Source organism: Clytia hemisphaerica, unplaced genomic scaffold, assembly GCF_902728285.1.
Source record: "Clytia hemisphaerica strain Z4C2 unplaced genomic scaffold, Clytia hemisphaerica genome assembly, whole genome shotgun sequence".
NCBI lineage: Eukaryota > Metazoa > Cnidaria > Hydrozoa > Leptothecata > Clytiidae > Clytia > Clytia hemisphaerica.
In genome coordinates, this window is record NW_027103699.1 from 145,637 (window position 1) to 161,592 (window position 15,956).

At 36.0% G+C, this 15,956-nt stretch overlaps 3 protein-coding genes across 3 annotated transcripts; all 3 read left to right on the forward strand.

The window, feature by feature from the left end:
- Positions 1–1,164: 1,164 nt before the first annotated feature.
- LOC136803916 (protein PFF0380w-like) lies at positions 1,165–12,090 on the forward strand. The gene is made up of 3 exons (XM_067060639.1): positions 1,165–1,210; positions 1,311–2,745; positions 11,720–12,090. Exons 1-2 carry the CDS (start codon positions 1,165–1,167, stop codon positions 2,324–2,326), a joined length of 1,062 nt encoding a protein of 353 aa, XP_066916740.1. The 3' UTR covers positions 2,327–2,745; positions 11,720–12,090.
- Positions 7,193–8,569, forward strand: LOC136803917 (uncharacterized). The gene has a single exon (XM_067060640.1). It carries the CDS (start codon positions 7,193–7,195, stop codon positions 8,567–8,569), a length of 1,377 nt encoding a protein of 458 aa, XP_066916741.1.
- LOC136803918 (uncharacterized) lies at positions 8,566–10,284 on the forward strand. Its single transcript, XM_067060641.1, has one exon. The coding sequence runs from the start codon at positions 8,566–8,568 to the stop codon at positions 10,282–10,284; it is 1,719 nt and encodes a 572-aa protein (XP_066916742.1).
- Positions 12,091–15,956: the final 3,866 nt, after the last annotated feature.

Sequence of the window (15,956 nt, forward strand, 5' to 3'; positions counted from 1 at the left end):
CAGATTAAGAATCTGCCTATAGTATACCAAATATTAGTACATTATAGTATTATTTTCTTGTAGTTTTATGTTTAGGTATTACAAATGCCGAAAATTGGTTTTAATATTTATTGCACATAACTTAGAAATACCCTACATATCATTAATCATAATATACCGGGTGACCCACGAAAAAGTTCAGACGTTTCTCGACATCTTGAGGCCGAACAAATGTCCCAAAGTGCTTGGAGTTTAGATATTTAGAAAGTAGATATCCTAACTTAAAATTTGAGCTATCATTTTTTAAATTTGACCGATTTGTTCTCTACTTATGAGCTTTTAAAGTCAAAATTCACTTTTCAGAAAGTGTAAAAAACACGTAAAAAAGGGGTATCAAATTTGGTATTTTTAGACGTTTTTGATGTACAGTTTTTGAAGAAAATCTGAAAATTCTACAAAGGTGCCAATTTTTATAAAACTAGTCTTGTTTTAAACAAAAAATACTTTTAAAGGTGTTTTTATTAATCATTAATGTCATAAAACTCGTTAAATAAGTCAATTTGTAAGTGATTTTCTAATTGATTGCATAAATTTAATACCTCTTTTTTACGTGTTTTATACACTTTCCGAAAAGTGAATTTTGACTTTAAAAGCTCATAAGTACAGAACCAATTGGTCAAAGTTAAAAAGTGATAGCTCAAATTTTAAGTTAGGATATCTACTTGCTAAATATCTAAACTCCAAGCACTTTGGGACATTTGTTCGGCCTCAAGATGTCGGGAAACGTCTGAACTTTTTCGTGGGTCACCCGGTATTTTTTTGTAGAAAGCACGCTAGATTTATGGAATTTGTAAAAAATACTTAATTTGAAAGAAAATCATGGTAACAAGACTAATTAGCAACATCCTTGTTTAAGTACCCTAGGGAAAATTTTCAAGGTCAGATTTCCTTTGGCCGAATTTTTTTGGTGAATTTGAAAATTGAGGAAGATATCATTTCAGTCGAATTCTTTGAGTCTCCAGCACCAAGTTCTTTCCTTTTTCTCCAAGCAATGTTTGACATTCAAATTTGTAATTTTGATCGCCTAATGATTTCAACTATTTCAAATTCAAAGATGGCCAGTTGAAGTGGAAAGACCTACCCTGCCGAGGCTGTAACTTTCGATAGGAGAATTGTTTTGAAAAAATGATACAAGAAGGTTGCAGTCTGGAGACATCAAAGTCTTCTGTGCGTAATACAAAAGATATAATACAATTTCTTTTCTTGCTTCTTCACTTCAGTTTCAAATCTTTATAATCGGTATCTTCAATCTTCCTCTCTTTTGTATACAGGTGTTTTACGAAATACAGAGCACCATACTAAAACTACAACAATACCGATTAACACAACTGACAATAACAATAGTCATTTCAATAAAAACAAAGATGTCAGCTTACCTGAAAACGTACTAGATTTCGTCTTTTTAAACGAAGCTTATGAAAACTCGATCAATACGTCGACGACACGACATGATGACGTCATAAATGATAACGATGACGATGATGATAAGTTTGTTATTCCCGAGAATATTGAACCAGTTTGTCGGGTGCCAACTGAATTACAAAGACAGTTTACTGACGAGTTTGTTGTACCTGAACATATTGAACCAGTTTGTCGGGCGCCAACTGAATTACAAAGACAGTTTACTGACGAGTTTGTTGTACCTGAACATATTGAACCAGTTTGTCGGGCGCCAACTGAAATACAAAGACAATTTACTGACGAGTTTGTTATTCCTGAAAACGTTAATGATGTATCACATGTTAGAACTAACGGAGACAATAGTATTGATCATAATAAAGAACCATTACATACAAGTGACTTTGATGACCCGTTTTCTAATATTGAGGAAAATCCTACGGTAGAGACATTTACAAATATTGACAAAAACGATAAGACGAAACTAAAGAATTACACACCTACTGACAAACAATGTACAGATTTTAACCCCAGTACAAGTGAATCTGACAACGAAAAACCAAGTGATAATATAGAGATTAATTGCGACGGTAACACTGACTGTCACGGTCCCGATACGAACGATTTTGTTCACGTTGATGACAAGCACGATATCACGGACTGTAAAACACCTTTCCATAGACATAATAGTATAATTAAAGACCAGTTATTTGAATTGTTTGGAATGGATTCGTGCGGGAACATTGTTTGTAATATATATAATGATAATGAGGATGGTGATGTTTTTGGTACCGATTCTGAACCTCCTAAAAGCAATATACAATTTAATTTACCAGAAACAGACACTTCTACACCTTTGAAACAAACAGAACATGGTTTTCTTATTTAGTTGTTAGAACAATATAGAACACAAGACGTATGTAAACGCATGTAATTATTTTTATCCAGCGTACTAGGAAGCTGTACCGTGGAACACAGTGTATGAATATTACACTGTGACGACAAACTGAAATTCTATTCAGTCAGTCAGCGCATATTCGGCGAACACAAAAGTAATTATGGTATGGAAACCCATCCAGGATCTTGGATAAAGGCGTACCAATCATATCACAAAGATACGTAGAGAAAGATTCAATGGAAGAGAGCGATCTCCAAACAGTATTAAATAGTAATGAGATTTAAAGACATGCGCGATAAAATTCTTATAGTCCGTCTCCACAGGTTAAATTTCAGAGAAAACTTAACTGAAGGAGGAGGATCTTAAAATGTCCAGTATAAAAATTATAAGATACGTATAGCATAAGACAGGTGTAGAAAAATCAGTCAATTTTCATATTATATAATACACACAAAAAATTTATTCAGGCTATTTTCATTTTCATTAAATTTATCATATTTGTTCAATGCAGGTCATGTTGTCAATGTTTACATTTTATACTCAATGTAGGTCATTTTTGTCAATGTTTACATTTTATACTCAATGTAGGTCATTTTGGTAATGTTTATTTTCAATGTAGGTCTGTATTTTATACATTGTTTACATTTCTACCATTTTGATGAGTCATCACTTTTTGGTGTCCAGTCTACATGAGGCTAGACTAGGGCTTGCATGCTTCTTCATGTCATTCACAATCAAGCTCACAAGGAGTAAGGAGCTCAAATTAAAACTCTAATTTTTTCAATATGGTCAACATTCAATACTTTCAATAGTCAAGTTCAGACTTTGAAAATCAGACAAAAATTTACAATGCTTTCATGCTGGCAGGCTGGTAGGTTTTGCTTTCTTGTTTTGCTTTTCTTTCTGCCTTTTGCTTTTTGCCTGTCAGTTGTGGCCATTTGTTTTCATAGCATGCTTTGGCGGCCATCTTGGATTTTCAGCATGCTTAGGTTAGGTCATCTGGACTTAGATTTTCTCAAACATTTTCAATATTTATTTTTCTAATCAATTCAATTTCAAGACTTAACTTTGTCAATCAAATTTATTTCATTTAAATCAATCAATCAAATACTTATTAGTTTATCATATTTCATTTTCAGTTTGAACATACGTCAATCAACGTTACAAATACCTGTCGTCTGAATTATTGACCCCCTCAACCACTCTTGGGTAGTCTCAGTCATCATTTCGACCCTCGTATAACAACATTCAAACAGCATATGTTCACCTATGACTACACGACCAAGGCGTTCAACACGTAAAGACATTCACTACTCCATGTTCAACAACACAGGACGTATTGTCGAGAAAATTCATTCATCAGTTGGAGATCACAACCTATCTTCAAATTATCAAACCATCATGACTGATCAGAGTCCAACAAAGGAAGAGATACTTCACCATGTCAACTCCACAGCACTCATCACTGATGTACTTACCGGATTAGAGGAACTTACTGATATCATGAATGAACACAATATCAGTACAAGCTCAGACTCTGATAACAATGAAACAATACAATCACTCAAAGATCTTCGTCGTGACATCCGCCATCATATGAACCAACTAAAAGTCCTCAATCCAGAAGTTCATGACGTTCACTCTAAAACCTATGATTCAACCATAAAGGAAGTCGGTGAGTTCATTATTGAATGCAAAAATCACAAGACAAATCATCAGGCTCAAATGGAGAAGGCATTGGGTGATCAAACCAAGTTACAAGAAAAATCACAGCAATTTATTGTTGATGACACAAACATTCTTCTGAACAGACTTGAAGTGATTTTCAACCAAAATCTCAACGGGATGTCCGACACAGAAATTCTTCATCTCAAATCACAGCTATCAGATCACGACAAATCATTACGAGTTATTTCCGAAAAATACCAAGAACTTCTCAAAACACCATCAGCCAACGTGGAATTGGAATCTCAAATATCAGAAATTGGTGAGAAGTACATTGAGTTGAGCAACCTAAAAGGAACCTCTATTGATTACCTCAATGAACAGTTTACAGATCGAGAGATTGAAAAGTACAAATCTTTTAAAGAATCCAACCTCAACATCAAGATTGAAAAATTTTCAGGGTATGAATCAATAGACATTTATACGTTCAGATCAAATTTTGAGAAAGTTCATCTACGAAATACGCCAAAGAAACTCTTACCTGATTTACTTATAAACAATCATTTATCTGAACCTGCCTTATCACTTGTTAAAGGCTTAACTGACATTGAAATTATCTGGAATCGCCTAGTTGAAGCTTATGGCAACTCCAAAATGCTTGTATCTCGTAAACTTGCTGACATAAAGAAGTTGGATCCAATCAAAACCAGACACGATCCTGCCAAAATCTACGAACTATCACTGGACTGATCAAAGTACTGAGAGACTTAATTTCTCTTGCTGAGCAACATAAAATTGAAAATCAACTTTACTACGGCGATTGTTTGGATCAAGTTTACCAACTCTTGGACGACACCAGATTGGACAAATGGCTAGCAACAATCTGTGAGGAAGAGATCACTGAGAAACAAAAGTGGTCAAATCTCATCATCTTCCTGGAGAAGGACGTCAAACTTCTCCAGCAAAAGCAACTCATCAAACTCCCAACCAACAAAGACGATAAAGATGGCAAGTCAAAATCAGGCAAATCAGGATATGGAAGTCATCATGTCCCACCAAGTCAAGACCCTGAACCAGCTTCCTACTTCTGCGACGGCAAATGTCCATCTGAACATATTCAAACAAGAGGACCATGGGGGAAGATGGTAACTCAATATTTTGCCTGTAAACAATTTGTCGACAATACTCCACGTGAACGACTGTCAACTCTGAAGCGCAAAGGATTGTGCTTCCAATGTCTACTACCCGGAGCAAAATTGTCAGAAGGCAAACACAGAGATGGAAGTGTCAATATGAATTTGTCTGCAAGCACCCAAGTCATTCATCATGGACTGTTAAGAAGCACGTATTAGTCTGTGATGATCACAAAGATACAGATGACAATCAAACTCTTCTTCAACGTTTTAAAGACAAATTCATCAATCGAAATCAACAGCTTCCAACCTTCGTCAAGGAGATCAAAGTCTCATTTCACACTGACTGTCACATCAATGCCATGCCATCTGACAACATCCATCATTCAAGCCCTGGCATCTACCTATTACAACAAATTTTGGTCAACAATCAGAAGTTCACAGTATTCTTCGACAATGGCTGCAGTGACTTTGTCATTCGAAAATCTGCAGTCAACCGATTAGGATCATATGCTACCCAAATCTTCAGTGGAAGTGTCAACATTGGTGGTGTTTGTGGAACATCAACTCAATCCTCGCATGGCATCTATCTTGTCAGCCTACCAGTGGATACCCCTTAAAACCCACAATAAAAAGTGGTACCCTCTATCTCATTGTTTAGTTGGAGTGTAAGGCTGAAACTTTTTGTCTTGAAAGTACGTTGTCTATGATTGTCTTCCCTAGCAGTGATGTTTTGTAGAAAACAGTTTTCAGTTTTTCACGAGGAAGTGAAAAAGTGCAGTTTTAGCTATTTTACCCCTTAAAACCTACAAAATGGTTTTTCTCGAATAACTTTTTACAAAAAAGTTCTTTTGACCTCAAATTTTGAACAGTGATTCACTGTAAAGTTACTAATGTTATGAATATACCATTAGTACCTAAATGATCTCAAAAATATGTGTTAAAATCAAAATACCCCTTAAAACCTACAAAAATAAGGCTAAAAACCACAAAGTCCGACCCTTGCTAACGGGATACTCAAGCTGATGGATACAAATTTGGTGTTGCTTCGTGATTCAATGGTTCAAAGACTTGCTAGAAATTCATTCCCACAACAATATTTTCATTTTTCAGGATTTCATGCCCATAATGCAATTGTGTGTGGTTTTTTCGTCAAAAACGGCTACGAAAGGCCAAAACCTTCGTTCGCTTCATTTTTGACCTATGGTTCTAATGTTTTTCTAAATCTCCATCAAATTTGTGACATTTTGGTATGCAACATGACCAGGTTTTGAGAAAGTCGATTTCAGATTTTATTGATCATCACCATAAAAGTGCTTTAAAGTAGAATTTTAAGGGCCTGTCATTTTCGTTGGGGTCTATTCACGAAGATGAAAATGATTTTTTCATACCTACCATAAGTATAGGTATCTAAAAAGTATAGGTTTTATGACCTTAAATTCAATTGTGTAATTTCTAGGTCCAAAAAACCTGATTTTTTGAAGGGATTTTTAATAAAATTTTGAATAACTTCGAATTTTAAGATACTTTAGCATCTTTAAAATCCTTAACATTTGGTATTTTATGAAAGAACATTTATAAGAGGTTGTAAAATAGTGAAACATACCACATAAAATTAAATCTGGTAGTTATGAAAGCCAAAAAAGCAACATTGTGGGTTTTAAGGGGTATGTGGTTTTAAGGGGTATCCACTGGTACCTCTGCACGATGGTGACATGATCCCGATGAGAGGTATATGCCTTGATCAGATTACGCAAACATTTCCAGTGTATCCTCTCACACCAGCAATATCAGATCTACAAAGAGCCTACTCAACAACTGGTGATGTATCAAAACTCCCATCGCTTCCACAATCCATTGGCGGAGACGTCGACATCATGATTGGCGTCAGGTACTTGAATGTCCATCCCAAACTCATCTTCCAAATGTCAACTGGCTTATCAGTATTCGAATCTGTTTTCAATGGTCCAGACGGTAGAGGTGTACTTGGTGGTCCACATTCATCATTTGACGAGACCACAAGAAGCATTACAACACACTCTTCAATCTGAGGTTACCGATGCTGACCTACTTTGCATCCCTATCATTCATTGGTCACGGTAATGACAAATTCGACATCAACCCAGAAGTCCAATCACATCACATGTTCGATCTTGCAGAGAAGACAGGTAGTGAAATTCTATACCGATGCGTTAACTGTCGGAACTGCAAGGATTGCAAGAGCCACGGTGCAACCGAGAATATCAGCATCAAAGAAGAGGTGGAGCAACACCTCATTGCCAAGTCGATTCACATCAATGAAGAAACAAACATCATCACAGCAAAACTTCCATTCACTCACAACCCGGATGTAAAGCTTGCACCCAATAAAGACAAAGCCTTGAAAGTATATCAACAACAATTACGCAAACTCAACAGGAAGGAGAACCTCAAAGACAAGGAGGATATCATCAACTCTGAAAAGAAGTTACAAAATCTCGGTTTTGTCGATTATGTACGCAATTTGCCAAATGACATTCAACGTCAACTTCAGATTCAGACAAAGCATTTCATCCCATGGCGAGCGGTATGGAAGCCAGGATCAGTCAGCACCCCATGCCGAGTCGTATTTGACGCCTCATCACAGACATCAACCGGCTTCAGTTTAAACGACATCATTGCAAAGGGTCGCAACAACATGAACCTTCTCCAAGAAATCGCTATTCGCTTCTTGATCCACAGAGCTGCATTCACCACAGATGTATCCAAGATGTACAATACTGTCAAATTGTGTGAAGAGCACTGGTGTTATCAACGATACGTATGGCAAGAAGAGCTTGATCCACAAAGAATACCAGAGGAAAAGGTGATAAAGACTTTAATTTACGGTGTTCGATCCGCAGGGAATCAATCTGAATATGCCCTCCGAGAAATTGCCAGACTATCACAAGACCTGTATCCAGAGGCATCCAAGATCATTCTCAATGATACATATGTAGATGATTGCGTCAGTGGAGAAGATTCAATCGAACTTGCACGTCAACGCTCTCAGGATCTCGAACAAGTCGTCAACAAAGGTGGATTCAAGTTAAAAGGTATCGTCATCTCAGGAGAAGATCCACCGGAGACAATGAGTGAAGATCAACAGAGTGTAACCGTTGCAGGAATGAAGTGGTTTCCAAAGCAAGATGTCATCTCATTGAACATTGGGGAAATGAACTTTGCTCCAAAGAGAAGAGGAAAGAAATCAGCATCATCAACCAACATCATCCCTGACAAGCTAACAAGACGTCACTGCGCATCAAAAGTCGGGGAAGTTTTCGATCTTCTTGGAAGAGTTACTCCCATAACCGCACAGTTCAAGCTTGATCTTCATGACCTTGTTATCCAAAAGTTCGACTGGGACGATGTGCTTCCTGATCACCTCCGCAAACTTTGGATCAACAATTTGAGATGATGCAAGAAATCAACCAACTTAAATATCAAAGGACAATCGTACCACCTGATGCTATCAACCTTGAAGTTGAGACCCTGGACTTTGCTGATGCAAGCCAATCCCTTGCATGTGTCGCAATTTATGCAAGATTCAAGCGTCAATCCGGAACCTACTCATCTCAACTCGTTTTGTCGCGATCACGGATTGTCCCAGAAGGAATGTCTCAACCACGCGCAGAGTTATATGCTGCCTTACTGAATTCACACACTGGCGAAGTTGCCCGAAAATCACTTGAGAATTGGCACCAATCTGCAATCAAATTTTGCGATAGCCAAATCGTTCTTCACTGGCTCAGCAATGACAAAAAGACGTTGAAACAATGGGTTCGTAGCCGAGTTATCGAAAGTTTACGTTTCACACAATCCAATCAATGGTTCTACGTTCAAAGTGATCATATGATCGCAGATATTGGCACTAGAAGAGGACCTTTAATCCCTGATGTCGATAATGATTCTCGTTGGTTCAAAGGAGATCCTTGGATGAAACTCAACTATTCGGAAATGCCAATCGTCAAGATTTCCGATATCAAGATGTCCAAATCTGAAGAGTCTCAAGCAGCCGTAGAAATTTATCACTCTGAGGTTCATCACTCCAAGCAGTCAAACCCAATTATAAGGATCATGGATGAAGTTAACAAACGTCTGGAATTCAGCAACTACCTGATATCACCGCTCAAGTATCAGTTTCGAAAAGTCGTGAACATCATGGCAATCATCTTCAAATATTTCAGAGCATTGAGAAAAAGAAGAAAATCACCAACCAATTCACCACTTCCTCTCAAAGCTGATTCATTATTTGTCTTCCTAGTTGAGGAGGACATAACATCTGCAAAGAATTATTTCTTCCGAAAAGCCACCCAAGAGATCAAGAAGTTTCTACCATCAAAAGGAATCAAGGACATCACATCAGAGCAACACGGTATCCTGAAGTACACAGGTCGGATTCTTGACACTAATGACATCACAATTGTTGGCAGATTTACCAATTCAATGAGAGACTTATCTTCATCAACATTCCGTGTACCTGTTTTGGACAAATTCTCACCAGTAGCAGTAGCAATTGTCAACAACATCCATTGGTATCATATCACCGCAAAACACTCCGGTGTGGAAACTACTCTACGATTTGTTTATCTTCAAGCCTATATCATTGAGGGACGGTCACTTGTAAAGATGGTACGCAGATCATGTCAAAGATGTCGCTATCTGTTGAAAAGAGCCGTAGACGTTGCAATGGGACCGGTCTCCAGACATAATCTCACCATTGCCCCCGCCTTCTATGCAACTCAAGTTGATCTTTGTGGACCATTCGATTCATACTCAGCACACCACAAACGCACTACAGTCAAGATATGGCTTCTCGTTTTCTGCTGTGCCACAACTTCAACAACAAACATAAAAGTTATGGACGATTACAGCACTCAGTCGTTCATCCTTGGCTTCACAAGATTTTCATGTGAAGTAGGATATCCGAAAACCCTACTTTGCGACGCTGGCAGTCAACTCATTAGAGGCTGTCAAGACATGCGGTTCAGCTATCTCGACGTCAAACATCAACTCTTCATCAGTAATCAAGTTGATTTCGAAGTTTGTTCTGTTGGTGCTCATAACGAACACGGCAAAGTTGAACGAAAGATCCGTGAAATCAATTCATCCATCAATGTTGCAAACCGATAAAAGTTATCTACACTTCAGTGGGAGACACTTGCTTCCTCTATCGCCAACAGCATCAATAATATGCCCTTAGCCATCAAGGGTACAATCGGAGATCTGGAAAACCTCGATATTCTAACGCCAAATCGCCTCAAGCTTGGTCGAAACAATGAAAGATCACCAGTTGAACCAGTTCAGCTTGTAAGCAATCCGAGCAAGCTTGTTGATGAAAATTGTAAGATATTCAGCTCATGGTTTGAGAATTGGCTTTTGTCACACGTCCCAAAATTACTGAAACAGGAGAAATGGTTTACTACGGAGTCATGAAATCAAAATTGGAGATATTGTTTTATTTTTAAAAAATGATTCGAAAATATCTTCAACGTATCAGTATGGAAAGGTTGTTAATGTTGAATTTATTTCCGATGGTTTGGCTCGTCATGCTAGTGTACGTTATATGAATGCTAATGAAAAAGTATTTCGTGAGACACGTCGTTCCACACGAAATTTAGTTATCATCAATCATGTCGATGAAGTTGATTTGTTTTATGAATTGGGAAAGAACACTTTAAAGAACTTTTCAAAAATCAAACAAAATTTTTTTTTGTCTTTATGGGGGGAGTGTAGAAAAATCAGTCAATTTTCATATTATATAATACACACAAAAAATTTATTCAGGCTATTTTCATTTCATTAAATTATCATATTTGTTCAATGCAGGTCATTTTGTCAATGTTTACATTTTATACTCAATGTAGGTCATTTTTGTCAATGTTTACATTTTATACTCAATGTAGGTCATTTTGGTAATGTTTATTTTCAATGTAGGTCTGTATTTTATACATTGTTTACATTTCTACCATTTTGATGAGTCATCACTTTTTGGTGTCCAGTCTACATGAGGCTAGACTAGGGCTTGCATGCTTCTTCATGTCATTCACAATCAAGCTCACAAGGAGTAAGGAGCTCAATTAAAACTCTAATTTTTTCAATATGGTCAACATTCAATACTTTCAATAGTCAAGTTCAGACTTTGAAAATCAGACAAAAATTTACAATGCTTTCATGCTGGCAGGCTGGTAGGTTTTGCTTTCTTGTTTTGCTTTTCTTTCTGCCTTTTGCTTTTTGCCTGTCAGTTGTGGCCATTTGTTTTCATAGCATGCTTTGGCGGCCATCTTGGATTTTCAGCATGCTTAGGTTAGGTCATCTGGACTTAGATTTTCTCAAACATTTTCAATATTTATTTTTCTAATCAATTCAATTTCAAGACTTAACTTTGTCAATCAAATTTATTTCATTTAAATCAATCAATCAAATACTTATTAGTTTATCATATTTCATTTTCAGTTTGAACATACGTCAATCAACGTTACAAATACCTGTCGTCTGAATTATTGACCCCCTCAACCGCTCTTGGGTAGTCTCAGTCATCATTTCGACCCTCATATAACAACAACAGGGATGTACAATGCTCAGATGGTACTTTTGACCAGAGAGGATTTGCTTTTTAAGCCTGGAATTGGTTTAAATAGTAAAATTTCCCTGTGAAACAAGAATCAACAGCCTTCAAATGGTTAGAAGAGTCTTTCAGATATGTTTTGCTGGTTGTTTAATTATTTCTCATACTAAAAAGATAAATTTTTTATTGTTCAATATTCAATTTATAATTATCCACAATTATTGTAGAAATAGTTTGTTGCAATTGATGTTTTTTTCTGAAATTGTTACTGCAGAAAATACGGTTTAAAGTAGGAACCGCAAACACAAAGACCAAAATTTGAACCACAAGGCGTTTATTCAGGGTCGTAGAATTACAAAAACATACCTTTTATTTATGAAGCTGCTTGTTGATGTTGTGAATTATTGCCGACCCAAAAAAATATCAGCGTTTTGATTGGTCGAGAGCATCGAGATATTTGCGATATTTCATATTTCTTTAGTCTGGAAATATGACCGCGTTGACTTTTGGGGGACTGGGTAAGCGGCGGGAGAAAAATCAAAACAAAACAGCCGAAAAGAACTGACTTTCGGAGAAACTGGCTTGGGAATCAAAGGGAAAAACGCAACAAAAATATGTTCAGATTAACTTGTACTTTGGAGTTCTTCCATAAAAGACACTAAAATCAAATCTGATAAACTAAGAAATTGTAAAACTACTTGACACGACCCAAATATTTTCAGCTTTTGGTATAAAATTCGTCCGTATGTAACCAAACAGTTTTTTATCAATGCATACAAAAAACTTGAGATTCTTGAATGTTTGCCAGTAAGATTTCTCATAACATAGCAAGGGAAGTGGTGATTTTTGAAAAAGTTCTCTCCTAATTCTCCTTCTTGACGAGGTACGTCCTTGAATTGTAAACTCAACAATCATTTATACATCTTCCTTCTAAAATTCGAAACAATTAAAGCTTGACGATAATCAAGAAAGTATCCAAATTGTTTTGCTCTTGAAAAAAATGTTGTTCTTTAACCATTATTACAAGCATACATTTCCATCATGGAAATCCTTTCCTCTGCTATTCTTTTCCATGCATCGAAACAAAAACATAGAAAAAGACTGAATGTTATCAATCTGATTAATCCAACGATGAAGGGTTCCTTCTCTATCGAAACAATACTGTACACCATCTGCATTTTGAATTATCAATCTAGAAACTTTCAAATACATCTCTGAAAAATCTGCAACTCTTCAAAACAAAACTTCTCGATCGTAAAATGATCGAAAATGCTCCTCTGTTTTGTTTTTGTGTGAATATTGTCGGCGGGAACATATCGAATGTTTTATTGTTCGAATCTAACGTTCGAATTAGATTTTCGAATAAAAACATTCGAAACTACACAGAAGAAAGAATCAAGCAAGGCGGAAGTAAGTTTTAAAACAAAAACAAAAAGAAATTTATATCAGGACAATTTTTTTGAGTCGACAATAAATTAGTTATCACATGACTTCTCGTGCAATACTCGATATTTTACTCGTTCCGAGATTTTACCGATATTTTTCCTCGCCTAAAGGCTCGGAAAAATATTACGGAAAAATCTCGGAACTCGTAAAATATTTCTCGTATTGCACTCGAAGTCATGCGATAACTAGTACGTATTGATAATGTTTACAACTTCTCCATTTTTTCAGAATGTCGGTGACCCAATCAAATTCATTCCATTTTAACATCTCTTCTAACGATGGGGGCAACTCAATCCTTCCAAATCTTATCTAGTTTTACCTGAAAAATAAGTATCATTTTTAACAAAGAGAACCTAATTAAAGTTCATTTCGTATCATTTCGATCAATTATTTTAGTGAAAAGAATGGATAAATTCTTTTGAGACTCTTGCAGGCATGGAAAGAAATTAACCTTTAGTAGGCTTTTACATTATTTTTTTGGTCCTTCGTTTCTAAGAAGCAGTTTTCTGTTTACACTAATCCCATCACCCCATCCCTATGATAAAAGAAACAATATTGGGCTTTTCCAGAAAAAAGTCCATCCCTATGTGGCTGGAAATGCTGTGACCACCTGGAATATCAGGCAATTTCAGGTTTAAACTCCTCTGGAATTCTGAATTTTAGTAGGATTTAAAAGCTACCTCTAAGGAATTCCTGTTATTTTTGACAGATTTTTGTATCTCCCTATGGAATTCCACCACATATCAAACCTTACCCCTTGGAACGGAAGTGTACCTCCTCAACAGGGGGTACCTTATCGGGGAAAACTTCATCGGGGAAAATTTTCGTCGGGGAAAAATTCGTCACTTGCTGGTAGTTGGTAAACGCATTAAGGCCGGGGAAAATTTTCGTCGGGGAAATTATTCGTCACTTGTCGAAAATTTCGTCACTTTTTCCCGACGAAGTTTTCCCCGATAAGGTATACGGTTTTTTCTGGAAAAGCCCATTTTGCTATTTATTTACAATAAATACAATAATTGGTTATAGAATACTTAACAAACAAATACTTAGAACGCAATTAAAGATTTCAACAAAAACAAGTTTTCTTTTTCATTCAAAATGCAAAATACTTACGCGATAAAATAATAAGTATTAATTATAATCTCTTTACTAGCATTTATAATATATACTAAATCTACAGTCTGTCCTAAAAGTATGTCAGTTATGTCAATCTACTTTAAGGTTATTATTAGGCTTGTTTTATTAACAAAAATTCAAACTTGAAAAGTTTAGACATATTTTTGGAATTGACCTTTGAACAATATCCTTATTATAAAATAAAAGAGAAAACTAAGTACAATTCATATCTGTTTTATTTTTGCGGGGAACTGAAAAAGTAGCAATAAACATCCGTGTGTGAAAGAGTCACTTGGTGACCAAATCAAGGGAAAATTAGTTTCCTAGATGAAGGAATCGATGATTGTGGACTGTAACTCATTCGCTAAAAAAATATATTGAAACTTTGATTTTTCTCGTCGGAACATTTCAGAAATCTTGTCAAGAGGCCGAACCCTACTTAAAACCTCTCTCTCATAAATTAAAAATCTGTTTTATGTGGATCAGCGAAAAAATATAGACAAACTTGAAACTCAACAGGAATAAATCTGTAACTAAAATCTAAATCTAAATCTAAAATAGTTAATTGGTTATAATTATGGGGTATAGTGATTATATGCATAAATATATAAAGGGTTTTCTAAATAATATTTACAGGTATACTATTCACAAAATAGAACTTTAATGTAATGTATACTCACTTCTTATGTAAACGTGTTTTTGGGCGCACAATTTAAAACAATTTACCAGGATTTCTATCATCTTTAAAGCAATTAAAGGGAAATTTGTTTCCATAAAAATGCTCACTATATAGAAATTATAAAGTTTATACTGGCTAAAGTTTTTTAATTGCCATCAATTTGATTATTAACATAATAAAAAAGAAGCTACTACTACAAGTCTGTACCAGCTCATTTATAAAACGACTTCTTCATAAAATCTCTTTAAAATATTTACAAAAATATTTCGAAAATATATACAAAAAGTATGGTATCTAAGGCGGTGGTTACACGTAGCCGGGGTGGAATTCACCCGGGGTGAAATGGAAAAATAATTCACCCCGGGGTGAAAATCATTTTGGGATAAACGTCGGCGAAAGGCGGGGTGAAAACTCTTTTTTTCAATCTGCGGTGAAAATTTTAACTTATTTTCACCCCGGCGTGAAAGCCTGATCATGCATAACCTTTAGATTTTTATCAGTACACAACATCGAGTAGCGTTGAAAAACACTCTTTCGTCTCTCACACGCGAGCAGGAAAGATGGCTCCACTTGATAGAAAAAGCTTATTATGTTATGTTAATTTCTAGTTTCACCACAATGATCGCTTAGCTATCTGCTAATGCAAATTCATTCAGTTTTAATTGTAAAACTGTTGGCTCAAAAACGGGAGTTTGAGAGATTCGAGATGGAGGCTGTTCTTTCAAGAAACATTGCAAGGCAAAGATATCATCGTCTGCATCGTCTACCTTTTTTCAGGATTGCAAAATAAAATAAAAACAGACACACATTTTTTTTGAAAAATAAATTGTGTATACATGTAAAAATCTCCAAAAATTTGCAAAAAAAATCCTCAAAAAAATTTTCACTCCCGTCCTCAGGACCGGGTTGAAATCAACCCCGGGGTGAGTTCAACCCGCCTAAAAACGATTTCACCCCGCCTAAATACGTGTATACAGAAACAGTGTTTTCTTTATA